This window comes from Perognathus longimembris, chromosome 18 (genome assembly GCF_023159225.1).
Source record: "Perognathus longimembris pacificus isolate PPM17 chromosome 18, ASM2315922v1, whole genome shotgun sequence".
Classification (NCBI taxonomy): domain Eukaryota; kingdom Metazoa; phylum Chordata; class Mammalia; order Rodentia; family Heteromyidae; genus Perognathus; species Perognathus longimembris.
Genome location: NC_063178.1, coordinates 17014449 through 17035075, shown reverse-complemented (window position 1 = coordinate 17035075; position 20627 = coordinate 17014449). Strand labels below are relative to the sequence as shown.

The 20627-nt window shown below is 47.1% G+C and overlaps 1 protein-coding gene across 6 annotated transcripts in view; it reads right to left on the bottom strand.

Annotated features, from left to right (window-relative positions):
* Crem (cAMP responsive element modulator) overlaps positions 1-14658 on the bottom strand; it is a 69251-nt gene extending 54593 nt beyond the window's left edge. For 3 of the 6 annotated variants that reach the window (XM_048367394.1, XM_048367395.1, XM_048367396.1), the window contains exons 1-2: positions 14513-14658; positions 3597-3691 (exon numbers count right to left, since the gene is read on the bottom strand). In XM_048367394.1, coding sequence (XP_048223351.1) covers positions 3597-3640 — 44 coding nt within the window. In that variant the 5' untranslated portion in view covers positions 3641-3691; positions 14513-14658. The remainder of the gene's footprint in view (positions 1-3596; positions 3692-14512) is intronic. The other 3 variants (XM_048367397.1, XM_048367398.1, XM_048367401.1) reach the window with 2 other exon arrangements.
* Positions 14659-20627: the final 5969 nt, after the last annotated feature.

The following is a 20627-nucleotide window of genomic DNA, read 5'->3' as shown; positions in this document are numbered from 1 at the left end:
TGAGGAAAAGGAAAGTGCAGACTATGTTTTGGGAACAGAATCATTGAGTGGAATAGAAAATCCAGGTAAGAGAAGGGAAGACTAATCAGACTTGGCAGGAAGGAGACAGAGCAGGACTAGTAAAGAAAGGCTAGGGCTGGGAATACGGCCTAGTGGCAGAGTGCTTTCCTCGTATACATGAAGCCCTGGGTTCGAGTCCCCAGCACCACATATATAGAAAAGGCCAGAAGTGGCCCTGTGGCTTAAGAGATAGAGTGCTAGCCTTGAGCAAAAAGAAGCCAGGGACAGTGCTCAGGCCCTGAGTCCAAGGCCAGGACTGGCAAAAAAAAAAAAAAAAAAAAGGCTAGATGAGGAATAGTTAGAAAACATTTTCTACCCCAGATGCATCCTCACTGTAGGCCCTTCAGTATCGATGGAGTCAATCAATACTCTATCATTTGAACTGTTTACTTAATACATGATATGTACAATAGCGCTTCCAAATCATCAAGAAAAGGTTAATTATGCTGAGTATACTTCAAGGAGAGTGGGATACATGATAAAAATCAAGACTCCAATCAAAAAGAAAGTTTTACCTCAAAATGTTTGTATATGCAAAACCATTTGGTGTAAACCAACTGAACAACTCACGGGGAAAGAGGGAAAGGGGGAGGGGGAATGAGGGAGGAGGTAACAGTACAAGAAATGTACCCAAGGCCTAATGTATGAAACTGTAACCTCTCTGTACATCACTTTGACAATAAATAAGAACAAAAAAGAAAAAAAAAAAAGAAAGTTTTAAGCAGGGCACCAGTGGCTCACTCCTGTAATCCTAGCCACTCAGGAGTGCTAAAATCTGAGGTTCAAAGTCAGTCTTGGGCAGGAAAGTCTGTGAGATGCTTACCTCCACTTAACCAGCAAAAAGCCAGAAGTGGAGCTGTGGCTCACATGATAGAGCCCTAACCTTGAGCAAAACAGCACAAAGGCCTAATTTTAAATCCTAGTACTGCCAAAAAGTAAAATGAAACAAAAAAAAACTCATGTAAAACAACAAAATCTAGAAAAAAAAGTAAGTCCATTAAGTTCTATCAAGAGCAGAACACTGAAAAAACTTTGGTTCTACACCTCTAAAAACAAATAAAAATAGGAAGTGGAGGTGTGGATCAAGTGGTAGAGCACCAGCCATCAAACTTGGCAGCCCTGAGTCCAAGCCCCCAAACCAGCACACACATTTTAGAAAAAATAATTTGTGAAGATAGCATATAGGTATGGGGGAAACATGTACAGTTCCAGCTTTCAGAACACTGAGCTTGGAGGACTTCCAGTCCAGGCTAGTCTGGGATACATATCAAGTCCCTGTCTCAATAAACAAAAATGAACACAAAAACAAAACAAAGAGCTGTTTAAAATAAAGACTTACAAATGATTAAGGAAAGCAAAATCCCCTTTTCCTGACATTAATATTTACTCTGAAATATTCTTTGATGGAAATCAAATAGAAGCCAATTCAACAAAAAGTCAAAGTAACTATTTTTTTAAATAGGTTCCTCCATTAAAACTATTTTTAAAGACTTGAAGGATGAATTGCATTGTGTGTGTATGCAAATGCTGGGACTTGAACTCGGGGCCTGGAAGCTATCTCTGAGCTTCTTTTGCTCAAACATAGCTCTCTACCACTTGAGCCACAGCTCAACTGGAGATAAGAATCTCTTAGACTTTCCTGCCTGGGTTGGTTTTGAATGGCGATCCTCAGATCTCAGCCTCCTAAGTAGCTGGGATTACAGGCATGGGCCACCAGAGCCTAGCTGAACTGCATTTCTTCTACTGCACTTACTGCTCAGTTATTTTCTAGGACTGTCGTAGAACACTGTACTATACTACCATAATTCCTCTAAATCATAGAGCACGATAGTACACTACTGTCTGTACATCACAGAACAAATAACAGGTAGACAACCTAGAACACAATTTAGAGAAGTAAATACAAAAGAATATATGCATAAAATTTTGCAATTACAGAAACTGAGGTAATCAAACAAAGGTATTTAGGCATATATGTATATCAGGAACAAATATGTAAAAAGGAGGAAGAATGAGAGGAAAAAAGGAAACACATCGGAATGAGTGCTACTTTATGGTATCCAAGAAAGATGTTTTCAGAACTGGGGTTTGAACTTGAGGCCTTGCACTTGTTAGACAGGCACTCTACCACTTGAGCCATGCCCTCAGCTGTTTTTGTATGTTATTTTTTCTAAAGTCAGCAGTTTTATTTTATTTTAATTTTATTTATTTTGGCCAGTCCTGGGCCTTGGACTCAGGGCCTGAGCACTGTCCCTGGCTTCTTTTTGCTCTGCCACTTGAGCCACAGCGCCACTTCTGGCCGTTTTCTGTATATGTGGTGCTGGGGAATGGAACCCAGGGCCTCAGGTATACGAGGCAAGCACTCTACCACTAGGCCATATCCCCAGCCCTGTATGTTATTTTTTGAACAAGGCCTTAGATTTTTGCCTGGGGCTGGCCTTAGACCATAATCCTGTTAGTATTTCCCAAGTAGCTGGAGTTAACAGAAGCACCTCACCTATTTGTCTTAGTGGATTGAGTTGGAGCTTCAACAACTATTTTTTAAATCTAGGTTGGCCTGGAACCGTATCTTCTCATCCTTTATTTCCTGAGTAGTATGGATTACAGGTATATATAATTTAGTAACCTGGACTACAAGCATGTGCCACTACATCTGGCCTCTCAGGAAGCTGTTTTAAAAGACAAGTTAAAGGGGGCGTGGGCATGTGCCCTAGTGGTAAAGTGCTTGCCTTGTATACATGAAGCCTTGGGTTTGATTCCTCAATACCACATCAACAGAAAAAGCCAGAAGTGGTGCTGTGGCTCAAGTGGTAGAGTGTTAGCCTTGAGGACAGTGCCCAGGCCCTGAGTTCAAGCCCCAGGACTGGCAAAAAAAAAAAAAAAAAAAAAAAAGGTAGTTCCTTAATTACAATTGAAATCTTCATTTAACAATAGGCTTCTAGAATCTCAGTTGTTTCCAACATGCAATGACAAATTATATTGCTGAAGATTATATGACTCTTGCATTTTCATCTCTTCTAAAAAATAAAATGCACTGAAAAGGGGGAAAATCACGGTTTTTCCTATCTTCTATTTTAAAATACCTTTCCCCCCCAAAAGTCATAGAAGATTTATTTTCTCTTTAGCACTGTATCCAATTGCCAAAACAGAATGCTTCTGAAAATAACTAAAGAGAATGTGGGAGAAGTCTATTTAGGGTCCTGTAAAATATGATAGAGACTGTCTTCTGTTTTATAAGGTTAGCTGCAAGTATAGCATAAGGGGAAGGGAAGAGAACAAATCCCCTGGGGACTCTGTCATCGTACTGTTCCACTGGGCTGTGGCTGTTGCCCACACTTTTCTCACTGAAAAGGCTACTGGCCCTCAGCAAAAGTTGAGCATAAAATACGTCCACTGGGGGTACATGGCAGGAGCTGAGTAACTGAAGTTTGAGAACATGTGGTTACAACTTATACACACACACACACACACACACACACACACATATACGTGGTGTTCAGAGATACCATCAAGAACAGAAAAACATGTCAACCTACCTGATATTTGTCTTAATATATTTTTTCCTGCTACATTTACTCATTATCAAGACATGTGCAATCAAACTTTGCTCCTTCCTCCTTTTCTTCTTTATTTATCCTGCAGGAAAATTATAATGATGAATTAAAGATCATAATACTTTACTTAAAAAATTAACGTCTCTCAAAACTACACCACCAAAACATTCTGAATTCTATAAAGCTAAAAATAAAAATTACCACAGACTAGAAAGCTGAAAACAACTTAGCATTATTGGGCTCTTCTAATGTTATCAGCAATCTATTATTTAGTCGTTTAGTTTTTTGTTTTTGTTTTGTCAGCACTGGAGCTGGTTGAATTCAGGGCCTTGTACTCTTGTTTTGTTTTGTTTTGTTTTGTTTTGTTGCCAGTCCTGAGGCTTGAACTCAGGGCCTTGCACTCCTGCTGGGCTTTTTTCCTTCAAGGTGGGTACTCTACCAGCCTTAAGAGAAGGCTTAAGTCACTTAAGCCACACCTCCACTTTCAGCTTTTTGCTCGTTAATTGGAGATAAGAGTCTCTCAAATTTACATGAGCTGACTTTGAACCCCATCTCAGATCTCAGCCTCCTGAGTAACTAGGATAAAAGTTCCAGCACCAGACTATTATTGTTTTATCTTCCTAGGGAAAAAAATGTTACAAAACTTAATGTATTGGCCTAAGGGTGTGGCTCAAGCAGCGGCGTGCCTACCCTGCAAGCATAAAACCCCAGCTCCAAACCCCAGAACAGAAAGAAAAAAACCAACCCTCAAACCCAGTTGTATAAGCAAGAAAGCAGGAAAAATTTGTTAGTCGGTGACAGCATCCATCCGACTTATGGTAAGTTCTTAAGCTAAGCAATGGGGCCCAGTGCAACACACTGTGTTCCAGGAGAAAAATTACATACTCTACTTGACCTTGATTCGAGATTACCTGAGAATCTTTTCAACTATGAAAAAGACAATGGTTAATACGCCCACCTGCCAAATCTAAAAGGATGCTTCCTAATCTTCATCTTCCTCAACATTCCGACAGCAGCTTCTATTCTCCTGATATTTTGTCTGCTTGAACTATGGGGGAGGAGGGGCTGCACACACACCAAAACTGGGTTTGGCCTTGAACTTATACCTTGGAACTAGCACTAGCTTTTTCACTGAAGGCTGGCACTCTACCACTTAAGCCACAGCTCCCTTTCCAGCACTTTGGTGGTTAATTGGAGATAAGAGACTCGTTGGCTTTTCTGCCCAGGCTGACTTCAAACCTCATTCCTCAGAGTTCAACCTCCTGAGTCGCTAGGATTACAGATGTGAAACACTAGTGCCCGATTCTTTGTGAAGTACCTAAATTCTTTATATCACTTTTGCTTTTTTCTTCCAAGTTATTCAGTTCTTTATTCAGCCTTCTTTGGCTCACAGTTTAATCACTGTATTCCCAAGCTTTCAGAAACAACCTCCACACAGTTTTCCTGGGCCTCTTTATGCTTCTGGGATGATTTTCAAGTTTTACCTCAAGCCGAGGGCTCTTTCCTGAACTGCGGCCCCTGTAGAATCTGTCAGGTGTTTCTTAACCATCCCCCGGACCTGCAAAGCCCTAGAATGCCCCAGATTTAAACCAAGTCTCCCACATGCTGCCTCTCCTTGGATCTGAATCAGCTACCCAGCTGGGGGTGCAAGTGGTCACCTGGGGAGTGACAGTTCTCCAGTGAAGTGGCATACAGAATGTAAGCTTGGAAACTGGGTGAGGAATTCTGCTGATTAGCTGTGACCTTCGACCATTTAATATTTCTCCATACTCTCCAGTCCAAATTGCGTGGTGAGGAGCGAGCACAGTAATGAATGCAAATGGCTTGGAATACAGGCTGAAAAGCCTATCCAATTAATCACCCCAATAATCCTACCTCCTATCTCTCCATTCTGTTCCATTACTCTCTATCCCCCAGCCCGTTTTCGTTCTGACCCTAACCTTTTCACCATGGTTAAAGCTGCATCAGTATCTCTCTTTTTTACTTATCTCCTTCAAAATTCCCCTCAACCTCCATCCCCACTACCTGACCACACTACTTGAAATGCAAATCCTGCAGGGCACTGGTGGCTCTCTAATCCTAGCTACTCCAGAGGCTAAGCTCTGAGGATCTCCATTCAAAGCCAGCTTGGGCAGAGAATCCATGAGACTCTTATCTCCAGTAAACTATTTAGAAAAAGCAGAAGTGGTACCCTGTGGCTCCAGTGGTAGAGCACAAAGAGGCATGGGGACAGTGCTCAGGCCCTGAGTTCAAGCCTCAGGACCAGCAAAAAAACACAAAAAAAAAAAAACGGAGAAAGAAATGCAAATCCAAACATTCTTCAAAAGTAGTGGCTCAAAACTATCATCTTGGCTACTCAGGAGGCTGAGATGTGAGGATCACCATTCTAGGCCAATATGGGCTGGAAGATGTGTGACACTTATCTCCAATTAACCAGCAAAGAGCTGGAAGTAGAATTGTGGTCTAAGTGATAGTCTTGAGCAGAAAAAGCTCAAAGACAGTATATAGGCCCCAGTTGAAGTCCCAGTACCAGCACCAAAAGGAAAAAGAAAAAATAATCTTCCAGTGGTTGCCCTTGCAACTTTGTCTGCATTCTTATTTGAGGTACTTGGGTAGAGGCTTAGTATCATTTGTTATAAAAACATTGAGATTTAATATATGTGTTCCTATGGCTTCTGTTTTCCAGGCTCAAAACCACTTCGTGCTTACTTGTAAAGCAAGGAATTGTTTGTTTTGGTATAAACTGTGCATACTTTGAAAAAAAACGCAACTGCTTTCTGTATTATTGATCTTATCCCAAATGACTCGGGTGGGAGGGTGGGGTCGTGGGGCTTGAACTCAGGATGTGGGCAACACTGTCCCTGAGTCCTTTTTGTTTTGTTTTGTGTTCAGGCTAGCATTCTACCACTTTGAGATACAGCTACACTTCCTATGGGCCTTCCAGCCTGGACAGGCTTTGTACCACAAATCCTCAGATCTCAGCCCACCGAGTAGCTAGGATTACAGGCATGAGCCACCAGTGCCCAATTCCCAAATGAGTTTTATAACCATCTTTATTTATTTAGCCAGTCCTGGGACTTGAACTCAGGGCCTGAGCACTGCCCCTGCCTTCTTTTTGCTCAAGGCTAGCACTCTGCCACTTGAGCCACAGCACCACTTCTGGCTTTCTATATATGTGGTGCTGAGGAATCAAACCCAGGGCTTCATGTATATGAGGCAAGCACTTTACCACTAGGCCATATTCCCAGCCCACCAAATGAGTTTTAATGTTACAGCACATATTCCTAGTGGATAGACAAGACTAGATCTAGCACCCCACCTCCACAACCTGGTTAAGAGCTCAAATGCCCTAATATGTTCTCATGATGGGTTTGAGAATATATTAAGCATAAAATAATAAACATAAAGGTGCTGGGAATGTGGCTTAGTGGTAGATTGCTTGCCTAGCATGCATGAAGCCCGAGGTCCTCAGTACCACATAAACAGAAAAAGTTGGAAGTAGCACTGTGGAGTTGGGAATGTGGCCTAGTGGTAGAGTGCTCGCCTCGTATACACGAAGCCCTAGGTTCAATTCTTCAGCACCACAAATGCAGAAAAAGCCAGAAGTGGCGCTGTGGCTCAAGTGGTAGAGTGCTAGCCTTGAGCAAAAAGAAGTCAGGAACAGTGTTCAGGCCCTGGGTCCAAGCCCCAGGACTGGCAAAAAGAAAAAAAAAAGTGTTGCTGTGGCTCAAGTGGGAGAGAGCTAGCCTTGAGCAGAGAGAGGCTCAGGGACAGTGCCCAGGCTCTAAGTTCAAGCCCCAGGACTGGCAATAAACAAACAAATAAAACAAAATACAAATACATAAAAATTTTCCGTTTAGCCCTAAAAAGGCTTTGAATTACAATCCTCAGATCTCAGCCTCCTGAGGAGCTAGGATTACAGGTGAACTTTTTAAACATAAGGGATACAAGTGGAAATAGCTACAAAATACTGGAGCAATTTTTCTTACAAGAGTTGTTTGTACAACATCTGCAAATACAATTTAAACCCCTGTTTGAAAATCCAAAAAATCAGAACCTGCAAATTAGATGCTAAGATGGTATTTGCAAGACCTTACCAAAAAAAGGAGGAGCTGAGAATGTGGCTTAGTAGTAGAGTGCTTGCCTAGCATGCATAAAGCCCTGGGTTCGAGCTGGACACCAGTGGCTCATGCCTGTAACCCTAGCTACTCAGGAGGCTGAGATCTGAGGATCATGATTCAAAGCCAGCCAGGAAAGTCTGTGAGATTCTTATCTCCAATAAACTACTCAGAAAAAGCCGCAAATGGCACTGTGGCCTCAAGTGGTAGAGCACTAGCCTTGAGCTAAAGAGCTCAGGGACAGCACCCAGGCCCAGCTCAAGCCCCACTACCAAAAAAAAAAAAAAAGCCTTGGGTTCGATTCCTGAGTACCACATAAACAGAAAAAGCTGGAAATGGAACTGTGGCTCAAGTGGTAGAGTGCTAGCCTTGAGCAAAAAGAAGCTCAGGGACAGTGGCCAGGCCCTGGGTTCAAGCCCCAGGATTGGCAAAAGGAGGAGGAAAAAAAAAAAGGAAAGACAAAGAAGAAAATCTAAAACATGGAAATCAGCATAAGTAGATAATACATAATTCACTTCTCCAAAGAAGCTAGAAAATAACAGAGAAGGGCAAATCTGCTTATTTGTTTTCGAAGGAAGCAGGCTTTTATTCCTTTGAGAAAGTAGGGATACAAGGTTAATGTAATTCAAGCAGCAGTGGGGAAAGATTGAAAGATAAAGCTGGTCCTTTGAAAGTAAGTCAAGTTAGAAGGCTAGGTATATTGGCACATACCTGAAGTTAATGTTAAATTTGCAGTGAGCCTGAACTACCTGGCCCTGACTGAAAAATAAGCTATAAAGTTAGGAGAAGGTGAGGTTTGCTGGGAAAGTACTTCCAAACAGCCATATATTCGAAATATATGCATTTTAGGGGAAGGAGGTAAGTAAAGAGAAAGGCAGAAAAAAAACAGTAGATACAGGAAACCATGGTACTTTTTTTGTTTTTGTTTTTTGTAGGTCGTGGGGCTAGAACTCTGGGCCTGGGCGGAGTCCCTGAGCTTCTTTGTGTCCAAGGCTAGCTCTCTGACCACTTGAGCCACAGCGCCATTTCCCGCTTTTGCTGGGTGGTTTCTGGGTAGATAAGCGTCTGATGGACTTTTCTGCCCAGGCAGGCTTTGAACTGCAATCCTGAGTATCTAGCACCATTGGTGTGAGCCCCTGGCACACGGTCACCACGGCACCTCTAAAGGGTTGTGCTCAGTGAAGGAATACCGTTCAATCATTTCCCATATGTAGATAAAATAGGATTATCTAGGAAGAAGCATTATAAATATCCCAAATATTTGTGAATAATCTCTAATTATTATTATTATTTTTTTTTTGGCCAGTCCTGGGCCTTGGACTCAGGGCCTGAGCACTGTCCCTGGCTTCTTCCCGCTCAAGGCTAGCACTCTGCCACTTGAGCCACAGCGCCGCTTCTGGCCGTTTTCTGTACATGTGGTGCTGGGGAATCGAACCTAGGGCCTCGTGTATCCCAGGCAGGCACTCTTGCCACTAGGCTATATCCCCAGCCCTGAATAATCTCTAATCTTTTAAGCATTAATTATACATAAAGTGAGGAGGCAGTCCAATATAGACTCAAAGCTATTGGTTTGAGATACTTAAAAAAATAAACCTATTTATTAAAACCACCAAAGGACTAAGGATTAAAGCTTCTCTTTTATAATTTATCTCCTTCTTGTTGCCTTGACTATTTTAGTCAGTGAATAGCAGAATCAGCTGCTTAGAAGGAAACGAAAAACAAAATTCAAATAATCAGGACCCTTCACATACCTGATTACCACCACCACCATTTCAAGAAAAAAATGCAACTTAAAATTCTGAAGGGAGACTCACTTGACTAGACTGTTAGGTTTTTCTTTTCAATAGCATATTTCTTTCTTTTTTTTTTTTTTTTTTGCCAGTCCTGGGGCTTGGACTCAGGGCCTGAGCACTGTCCCTGGCTTCTTCTTGCTCAAGGCTAGCACTCTGCCACTTGAGCCACAGCGCCACTTCTGGCCATTTTCTGTATATGTGGTGCTGGGGAATCGAACCCAGGGCCTCATGTATACGAGGCAAGCACTCTTGCCACTAGGCCATATCCCCAGCCCTCAATAGCATATTTCTTTACCATATTCTAACTACATTTCTGAATAGCATTTACATATAAGAATTACTGATTAGTAAAGTAGGCCTTGTTTATCCGAATAAAACTAGTGTTTTGGGGGTGGAAGGATAGCCCAGTGGTACTGTCAGTCAATGAAAGAAAGCAGGAGATGGAGTTCAAATCTGCCTCAGATCAAAAGAAGAAAAAGAAAACTGGTGTTTTATTAAGTACACAAATGGTGACATTTAACTCTCCAACAATTTCCTGGGCATCCATCCATATGTAGTAATATTGCTCTTTTTTAAAATATTTTTTTTTATGCATAGTAAATTCCCAATTCCAGAGCTGGAAATTTTTCATTGTGAGCAATGCTAGAACAAAATTCCAGTTCAAAACATTTCTAAGCAAAGAAAAAAAAACTTAATAAAAAATGCTATCAATGAAAAATGTTCCAAAGGATACTCAGGTGAGGAACACAAAGACACTGAGCATATAGAATACGTGTAAAAAACAAAACATACTCCCGAAACACTGAGGCTGGGCGCTGGAGGCTCACACTTCCAATCCTGGCTCGCCTGGAAGCGGAGATCTGAGGATCTACGCCAGCCTAGGTGGCAAAGTCTGAGAGTCTTTTTTTCTTTTTTTTGGCCAGTCCTGGGCCTTGGACTCAGGGCCTGAGCACTGTCCCTGGCTTCCTTTTTGCTCAAGGCTAGCACTCTGCCACTTGAGCCACAGCGCCACTTCTGGCCATTTTCTAGATATGTGGTGCTGGAGAATCGAACCCAGGGCTTCATGTATACGAGGTGAGCTCTCTTGCCACTAGGCCATATTCCCAGCCCCTCTGAGAGTCTTATCTCCAAATCACCACCCACATAAAGGAAGTGGAACTATGCCTCAAGGTGGTGAAGCACTAGCCTAGAGCAAAAAAAGCTCAGAACAGCCCCTAGGCCCTGAGTTCAAGCTCCATTCCCAACCAAAAAAACAAAACTGGCTGGGAAGCAGGTGGCTCACATTTAAACAATTCTAGTTACTCAACAGGCTTCAGGGGATCTCAGTTCAAAGCCAGACCAGGCAGGAAACGCCGTGAGACTCATCTACAATTAACCACCAGAGAACCAGAAGTGGAACTTTGGCTCAAAGTGGTAGAGTGATTGAAATCACTGGGATAGCACCCAGACCCTGAGATCAGGCCTCAGGACTGACAAAAAAAAATGAAGCTGTTTGAGATACGAACAAAAATGTATGATACCCTAAATTCAATCTCCAGTATCATCAAAAAGAAATTCTAGGGGCTGGGGATATAGCCTAGTGGCAAGAGTGCCTGCCTTGGATGCACGAGGCCCTAGGTTCGATTCCCCAGCACCACATATACAGAAAACGGCCAGAAGCGGCGCTGTGGCTCAAGTGGCAGAGTGCTAGCCTTGAGCGGGAAGAAGCCAGGGACAGTGCTCAGGCCCTGAGTCCAAGGCCCAGGACTGGCCAAAAAAAAAAAAAAAAAAAAAAAAGAAATTCTAACATTTTGCCATTAAGATGATCCTTTTGGGTTCTTTGTTGTTGTTGTGGGGTTTGTTTGTTTGTTTTGGTGCCTATCTTGGGGCTTGAACTGAGGGGCTTGGGTGCTCTCTCTGAACTTTTTGCTTAGGGCTAGCACTCTACCACTTGAGCAACAGTATCACTTCCAGCTTTTTGGTGGTTAATTGAAGAGTCTCAAGAACTTTCCTACCTGGCTGGCTCTGAACTACAATCCTCAGATCTCAGCTTCCTAGGCAGCTAAGATTCTAGGTATGGGCCACTGATGCCTCACTTTAAATTTTTTTTAAGTACTACTAACTTTGAAAAAGTTTATTTTGTGAAGTTCTCAAATAAAATATTCAAATCACATTAATCCCACTCTAAAAATTTCATATTATTTCGACATTTCATTGACCAGGTTGTACCACTGCTTAGAAAATACACATGAAGATAATAAGGAGAGAACTGGGAGGATTCAAAGGACAAACCAGGGCTAGTAAGGTTTTCCATTGCTGTTGCTAAGAGGCACGTTTTCCTTTTGAAAGAGTATAAGAGCAGTCTGGTTTTTGGTTTGGTGTCCGTCCTATGACTTGAACTCAGGGCCTGGGCACTGTCTCTGATCATTTTTGCTCATGGCTAGTGCTTTACCACTCAAGCCACAGCTCCAGTTCCAGCTTTTTTTGTGGTTAACCAGAGGCAAGAGTTTCATAGGCATTCTTTCCCATACCTTTATAACTGAAGCATACATACATTACATACATCCTGCCAATAACTTCCCTAAGAAGGCCAGTTCTTGTGCAAATAGCTATCCTTTTACTTTCTAAACATTGCGATGATGGAATTATTCAAGCAGGACAAAGATGTTTCACAAGTAATAGCAAGGTAATTCCCATCCAGGTGACGGTGGCTCACGCCTGTAAGACTAGCTATTCAAGAGGCTGAGCTCTGAAGACCGGGCTTGAAGCCAGCCTGGGTATAAAGTCTGTTGAGACTTTGATCTCCAATTACATCACAGAAAAAGCTGGAAGTGGCATTGTGATTCAGGTGGTGGAGTGCTGGCCTTGAGCTAAAGCAGCTCAAGGACAGCACTGAGGCCCAGTTCTAGCCTCAGAACGAGCAAAAATAAATAAAAAAACTCCCACAAACGTTATCTGAGATTTTTATTTTTCCTCTCCTAGAGCCTCAGGAAGAGAATAAAACAAAACAAACAACAGGAAAAAAAAGCATTTACTCCATCTTTTTTTTTTGTCTTTTTTGGTGGCACCAAAATTTGTACTCTGGGCCTCCCACTTGGTACTTAGGAGTGCTACTAAAGCCACACTTCCCAGACTAAGCAATCCGGCTCAAAGAGTAAATACCACTCTTTATTGTGCAGTTTCCATGGAAAAAAAGGATTTTAACTACCTTATGTAGTCTTTAAAAGCAAATTATTAGTGTAATCACTTAAAATGTCCATTTCAACCTGCTGTGTAATGGATGAGTAACACTTTTCCTAAAATCGGTTTTGAATTCCTGAATAGCTAATAATGAAATCACATCCAATGTGCAGTAGAAATTCAAGGTGGCATATGTGTACATACATATACATATATATGCCACTATATACATATTTCAGGTTTATTTCCTTATACCAATATTATACATCAAAATGCCAATGGTTTTAAAACTGCTCTTAAAAATATACTCTTGCTAGGCACTTGTGGCTCATGCCTGTAATACTAGTTACTAAGGAGTCTGTGATCTGAGGATCACCATTCAAAGCCAGCCTGGGCAGCAAGGGCCATGAGGCAACTCCAAATTGACCACCAAAAGCCCATGGAGCTGTAACTCAAGTGGTAGAGCACTTGGGTTGCTCTGGGGGCAGTGCTAAGGCCCTGAGTTCAAGCCCTTGGAGTGGCACAAAATATAAATAAGCAAATAATAAAACAGTCTTTCAGTGTTAAGTTGTGTTGTTTCCCTTGTCGAGTTTTAATGTAAGAAGTCAAAGTGGAACAGGATATTTAAGAGCTTTTCAACAGACTATATACTTCAACAATAAACTGGGGGGGGGGGGGGCTGGGGAATATGACCTAGTGGTAGAGTGCTTGCCTCGTATACACAAAGCCCTGGGTTCGATTCCCCAGCACCACATATACAGAAAAAAGCCGGAAGTGGCGCTGTGGCTCAAGTGGTAGAGTGCTAGCCTTGAGCAAAGAGAAGCCAGGGACAGTGCTCAGGCCCTGAGTCCAAGCCCAGGACTGGCAAAACAAACAAATACATAAACCTGAGTCTATCTTCCGGCTCCATACTATCAAGGTGGGGTAAACAGGATTGGAAACATACACTCGCATTAGTAGACTTGTGAGCCCTGATGCTACTCATGGTTTCCTTTCGAGGGGACGGCCGCAATTCTAAGCAGGGCTCGGTGTGGTTGCGCTTCGGGACAGTCGGGAGTTTAGCCGGCCAGTGGAGAGGCAGGCCTCGTCGACTTTTGGGAACAACAAAAAATAGGAAAGCTCCTCGGTTCGCACGTAAAAGTGAGATTTATTCGTATACTTACAAAAACACGGACACGAGACCGCTGTGGCTCCGATCCCACACGCCCCCAAACGGATCCCGAGTGCACCCGAGCCCCTGGGGGGGCGGGCGTGCGAGGCGGGCGGACCCGCTCCGATCGGGGTCGTCCGGGATCGGTTTCCCGCCCGCGTGTGCACGCACGGATCCTTCTCGAAGCCCTAGCTCCCGCGGTCAGGGTGAGTTCACGGATGTCTGAGCGACTGGAACTCATCGAGGGAGACGGGCTCCTTCTCCACCGACACTCGGAACTGGGGCGGGGGGGGGGGGGCTGAGAGGATGAACGACGGGGGGGGCCGGGGGGAGGGCGGGGGGCACCGCGGGCCGGGGCGCGACCCACCCACCGACCGACCCACCGCGGGCGGCGGCGGCGGGCGGCAAACCGACGTCCGCGCCTCAGGCTCCGCGGTCCCGGCCGCCGTCGGGGCGCCCGCGGTGCTCTCCTTCCCGGCGAGGCGCTTCCGAGGGGCGCCGAGGTCCGGGGGTGACGGGCGGGGGGCCCGGGCGGGGCGGCGGGGGGGGGCGCGGCGGGGGCCGGGCCGGTCCCGATCCGCCTCAGCTCCGGGCCGCGCCGCCCTCCCGCCCGGCCCCGCCCCGGGCCCCGCCCCGCCCCGGGCCTCCGCGGCGGGGGCCCGGCCGGCGCGCCACTTACCCGCCGCGAAGGGATTTACGTAGCGGACCTCGTCACTGCTTACGGACGCGAGGAGGTGGGGACGACGAGCCCGACGGCCGCCGGCTCCGCAGCGGCGCTGCCGCTCCGCCCGCGCCGGCCCCGCGTCGCCCTCACGTCAGCGGTGACGCGGAAGGCCCCGCCCCCCGCCACCGAACCGCGTCCTCGGGCCCCGCCCCCCCGCCCCGGGACTCTCGACCTCTGCCCCCTGCCGGCCGCCGGCGGGAGTGCAGCGCTGACGAGCCAACAATTAAATGGAACGGAAGGGGGGGGGCGGTGGTTGGGAGAAGGAGCTTCCGGGGGGGCGTGCCCACGTGAGTGGGAGGAGTTACGGCCTGGAGTGGGAACCTGTGGGAGGAGCTAGGCCGCGGAGGGGTCGGAAGACCGGCTCGGGGGCGGGGCTTGAGGAGTGTGAGGCGAAACGGAACCTTAGAGGAGGGGTGTAGCCTAGAGTGGGCCGGAAGAGCGTGACCGAAGCCTGGAGCGGGGCGGAAGGAGACCGGAAGCTGCCCTCCGCGCCTGCGCCCCAGGACCCCTGCGTGGCCACCCGCCTCTCTGGCGCTTTCCGTGTCCGGTGGCCAGCCTGCCCGCCTTCAAGCCCGGATTGTCCCCTTCGTGGAGCCAACGCCGTTGTCTTCCATCAGTTTGGACTATTTCACTTCTTACAGAAGGACGATTTGTCTCTTGGTCAGGCCCGGGGCTTGAACTCGGGGCCTGGGCGCCGTCCCCGAGCGGTTCAGCTCCAGGCCGGCGCTCTTCCCCGGCCGCCCCGGCGCCGCTTAGCGCTTCCGTCTCACCGACGGTCATGGGCGGGCGGGCGGGCGGGCTGCACACCGCGATCCCCAGATCTGCGTCCCCGGGTTAGCCAGGATGGGTCGTGGTGTGACCCCCCCCCCCAGCGCCGGGCCTGGACGGGTTTCCTTGCGGGGACCCTGCCAGTACCGGCGCTGGGCTCGCCTCATCCCCGGGGTCATCCAGACCGCAGGCGGAGCGGGGCGTCTGCTGGAAAGGGGCCTGGCACCGCAGAGCAGAGCAGAGCAGAGGGCCGCAGGGGCCCCGCCAGCTCCCGCGGGGAGCCGACCGCGCGCAGCCCGACCGCCGGGCACTTGTTACCACAGCCCCTCAGGGGCCTGCGCAGGTGTTTCTCCTTCCCGTAATCTAGCTGAAATGTACTCCTCCCTCCTTCCCCCCATCTCCCTGAACAACCTCATAAATAGAATCACATTCTAATATACACACAGGTATATATATATATATGCACATAAACTTATACACATAGTATTTAGAGTACTTTGTTTATTTAATTTTTGCCAGTCCTGGGGCTTGGACTCAGGGCCTGAGCACTGTCCCTGGCTTCTCTTTGCTCAAGGCTAGCACTCTGCCACTTGAGCCACAGTGCCACTTCTGGCCGATTTCTATCAGTGTGGTGCTGGGGAATCATCCAGGGCTTCATGTATGGGAGGCGAGCACTCTTGCCACTAGGCCATATCCCCAGCTTCTGTTACTTCTTTTTAAAGTTTTAATTTTTTTTTTGTCCACAATCCTAGCTACATAAAATACTGAAATCCGGAGGACTGCAGTTTAAAGACAGCTGGGGCAGAAAAGTTTGGGAGACATCAGCTCCCAAATAACCAGCAAAATGCTGAGCTGGAGGCATGGCTCAAGTGGATCATCAACTGAGAAAGCAAACAAGTGGGATAAGTGCAAGGCCCTGAGTTCAAACCCTGGTATGGGGGCTGCGAATGTGGCTTAGTAGTAGAGTGCTTGCCTAGCATGCATGAGGCCCTGGGTTCGATTCCTCGGTGCCATATAAACAAACAAAAACCAGACCAAGACCATGAGAGAGCCAGGTACTGGTGGCCCAGACCTGTAATCCCAGCTACTCAGGAGGCTGAGATCTGAGCAAGGAAGCCCATGAGATTCTTATCTCCAATTAGCCAGCAAAAGGCTGGAAGTGGAGCTGTGGCTCAAATAGTAGAGTGCTAGCCTTGAGAGAAAAAGCTAAGGGACAGAATATATAATGCCCAGTCCTTGGGTTCAAGTCCCAGTACTGGCCTTTATTAGCTATTATACAATTCTTAGTATGTTAGTACTTATATATGCTTCCCCAGAGGTTTAGCCACATAAACTGGAAGATTAATAACGGTCAACTTTTTTTTTTTTTTTGCTGTTGTTTACTTCACTCATATATTCCACTTACTAGAAAAGGCATTTTATCTGGCCAAGGCTCCTAACTTTGCCCAGTGTAGGGTGCTGCTTTAGAAATCTGAATGGCATTAACTTGGTTTTTTTTTTTTTTGTTTGCTTGATACTAAAACCAGAGCCTGCACATGCTCTATTATCAAGCTACATGCCCAGCCCTAATAATCTGATATAGTTTCTAATTATCGCTCTCTTTTTAACATTCAGTAAAACTTTATTGCTGACATTAATCATATTATAGCACAAAACATATCCTTTCATTACTTTGTAGTTCAACAAATGGACTTTTGTGTGTGAGAGAGATTATCTAGGCTATTAAGGTATTTTTTAAAAGTAGAAATTAGAACCATCTTAATTTGTAGGTTGTGACTTATAGTTACTACCAGTCAACTAGATTAAAAATGGTTTAGAGCTGGTTTTGGTGCATGTAATGGGGTTCCCCCCAAGGGAGGGGACCACAATGTAATGGGGTCCGAGGGTGGAGGGATCCCCCATCCCTTCAAGAGTCCACCACTCAGAGACAGTCTCAAGTAAAAAGATGGATTTATTGCAGAAGTAAAAAGTATACTGACCGGCCAGGGCTGCAGCCCAGACTCGGGAACTGGGACCACGTGCCCCGGGCCACACTTGGGGTCCGGTTATAAAGGCAAACACCACATGGCCAAGCCTGCCACACGCAGGTGGCCACTGGGGTTACAACACTTACAGTGTGCCAGGTCACACGCAGGTGGCCAATGAGGTTACAACACAGAGCACGCCAGGTCACACGCAGGTGGCCATTGGAGTCACAATCTGCCTCATAGCAACTGTTTGAACCAACCTATCATTCTAGTTAGACTTGGCGCACGGATTTGTCCAGGCTCACAGGATGCAGGCGGATATGCCTACTCATGGGAGGGCACGGGTTTAACCTTGAACTTCTACTACTCAGGTGGCCAAGCAGTTTACACAATCTTATCACAGCCAAGGGGAACGTCCCTGGATAGGGCAGGGGAGATCTTCGTGAAGATGGAGTCGGCTTCTGCTCTCTTTAACTGATCTAAGATGGAGTCAGTCTGACGCCCTTCAACAGCCAGTGATGGCGCTGGCCAGATCTGACTTCCATGTTACAGTGCACATGTCTGTCAGTTCAGCCCTTGTGAGGTTGAGACAAGCGTATGGTTTCAAGTCTATCTTAGCTTCCAGAGTAAGACCTGGTTTCTGAAAAATAGAAAAGTTTAACAATGTCTTACTGTTTGGTAGGGAAATTACTTCTGCAAAACATTGCTAATAATGCCCCCCTCCTCATTGTTCCCCCCCACACTTTTTTTGCAGAGCACACTCAGGCCTTGGCACTTGCCAGGCAAGTGCTCTTCTGCTAAACTAAACCCCCAACCATAAAGCCTCAGCAAGTCAAAGAAATAAAAATCCCTTATGACGAACGGACATCGTTGTTTGTTTTGTTTTCTGAGATAGGGTCTTGGATGTATAGTGCAATCTGACTTAGAATTTATAATCTTCTTCAAATCTATCAGCCTCCTGAGTAATCTCAGACTCCCAAGTAGCAGAGCTAGCGGCACCCTGCAGTCATGTTTTCATACATGCACACAAACGACTTTGCCAGTATTCTTCCTCGTTTACCCATTGGTCTTCTGCTGGTACTCACCTCCACCCCACAAAGCCCGTTTTACTTTCCTGAACACAGCCATTATTTCTTTGGATGTGTGCCTTTCTTGGGGGTTGAACTCAAGGCTTGGCCACCACCCTTGAGCTTTGGTATTCAGGGCTAGCGCTCTACCACTTGAGCCACAGCACTACTTCTGGCTTTTTATGTTTTTGTGGTACTGAGGAATTGAACCCAGGGCTTCATGAGTGCTAAGCAAGCACTCTACCACTAGGCCACATTCCCAGCCCAAGAGAAACATTTTCATCCCATGTAGTAAATGAGAAAATTTTATTCTTATTAAATAGCAAAAATGGCTGTTGTTACCTGTAGCTTTTGTACTTTCTGGATTTGGGCACTATATGTGATTCTGTCAGCCGATTACTCGGAATCTGTAGACATTCGTTCTGGGTGTGGGTAAAATGGTAATGTTATTGAAACACCGGTTACCTTCTGAACTTCCTTTTTCCTGTTAGACCTTTCCTACTTACCCCCTCTACCAGATTTTTGCCATGTCAAAGGATAGGATAGATGTAGATAGCCCCTCTTATGTCTTCTAATTGTACAATAACCTAAAAAGGAGGTGTGGTGGGAGGGGAACAACTGCTTTTTTTTTTAAAAAGTTATTTCTTGGTTTTAATTTCACAGTCTGTCCCGTTTGATATGTGTTAAAATATAATTTCCCTATTTCTTCACCTATCTCGCCTCACTAATGCTAACATGAATATGTGTGAAAGACAAGCCCGATACTGTTGGCTCACACCTGTAGTCCTACTCAGGAGGCTGAGCTCTGAGGATCTCAGTTGGAAGCCAGCCTAGGCAGGAATGCCAATTAAGCACCAGGACAGCCTGGAGTGCAGCTGTGGCTGGTGACAAGATTCTATTCAGTCTATCAGTGTATACAACATACAAAATGGACTGTGTAACTTGTGGGCAGAGATGAGGGAGAAACGAGGGGAAAAAACAAAAGGGGTGATAGTGTGGAAGAAAACAAAGTACTCAGCACCTGATTGATGGAATGGTAACCTCTGTGTGCTACACCTTAATAATAACAACACAATTATATTAAAAACAAACACACGACAAGCCGGCTACTGGTGGCTCATGACTGTAGTCCTAGCTACTCAGGAGGCTGAGGTGTGAGGATCTGGTTTGAAGTCAGCCTGGGATGGAGAGTCTGTGACTCTTATCTCCAACACACTACTCACAGAACTCTGGAAGTGGCGCTGGGAAGCTGGCTTAGCAGTGGAGTTGCTTGCCTAGCCTACATGAAGCCCTGGGTTCGGTTCCTCGGCACGGCTGTAACAGAAGCAGCCAGAAGTGACACTGGCTCAAGTGGTAAAGTATTTAGCCTGGAGCAAAATAAGCTCAGGGACAGTGCCCAGGCCCCGAGTTCAAGCCCCGGGGAGAACATTTAGGGAAAAGAAGACAATAGAAGGGAGACACCGGCAAATGGAACACACGAGGCGCGTTTTGTTCAAGTAGAGTCCAGGCTTGCAATGCCAGGAGAAGCAGGTTAGACGAGGAGGGGGTGGGGGGGGGGGCCGAGGCCGTGAGGGCCCGAGGTTCCCCGGCCGGGCCTGGAAGCCTCACTCCTTCCTCGCACCTTCCTCGCAATCCCACCCCGCACGGCCACGTCCGAGGGCGGGTGTTCTGGGGTGAGCACCGGTTGACCTCCGGGTGACGGCGGGGCGTGAGCCCGGGGCCCGGGTCGCTGGCTCCACCACTGGGGGTTTAATTCCACGGTGAAGGGCCGCCGGGACCGGGCCGCCGGGGCTGGCTTCGAACCCGGACCCTCGGCTCTCGCCTCGGGGCGGCGGGCATGGCAGGTGCGCGGCGCCCCGGGCCCCCGGGCGGGCGGGTGGCGCGGCGATCGCTTCCCCGGGGCTTCGGGCCGGGCCCGGCTCCCGGTCGCCGCGCTCGGGGCTCAGGTGGGAGCCGCGGGGGGGAGGGCCGGGTGGCGGGGAGGGCGAGGGGGGGCGCCGGGGCGCGCGCGCGGGCCGAGGCCGAGGCCGTCCCCCTCCCCCCCCCCGGCCGGTTCCCCCCGGTCCCGCCCCGGCGCGGCCCCCGCGCTCGCGGCCCCGCGCCCCGCCGGCGGCGGGCGGGGAGGAAGCTGGGCCCTCGGCGCTTGCCGTACGGCGGACGCTACCACTGCGTCCCGGGGCGGGGGGGGCGGCGCCGGCGGGCGGAGCGCGGAGGAGCGCGGCGGGCAGCGCCGGGAGCCCGGGAGGAGCCGCGCGCGCCGGCCTCGT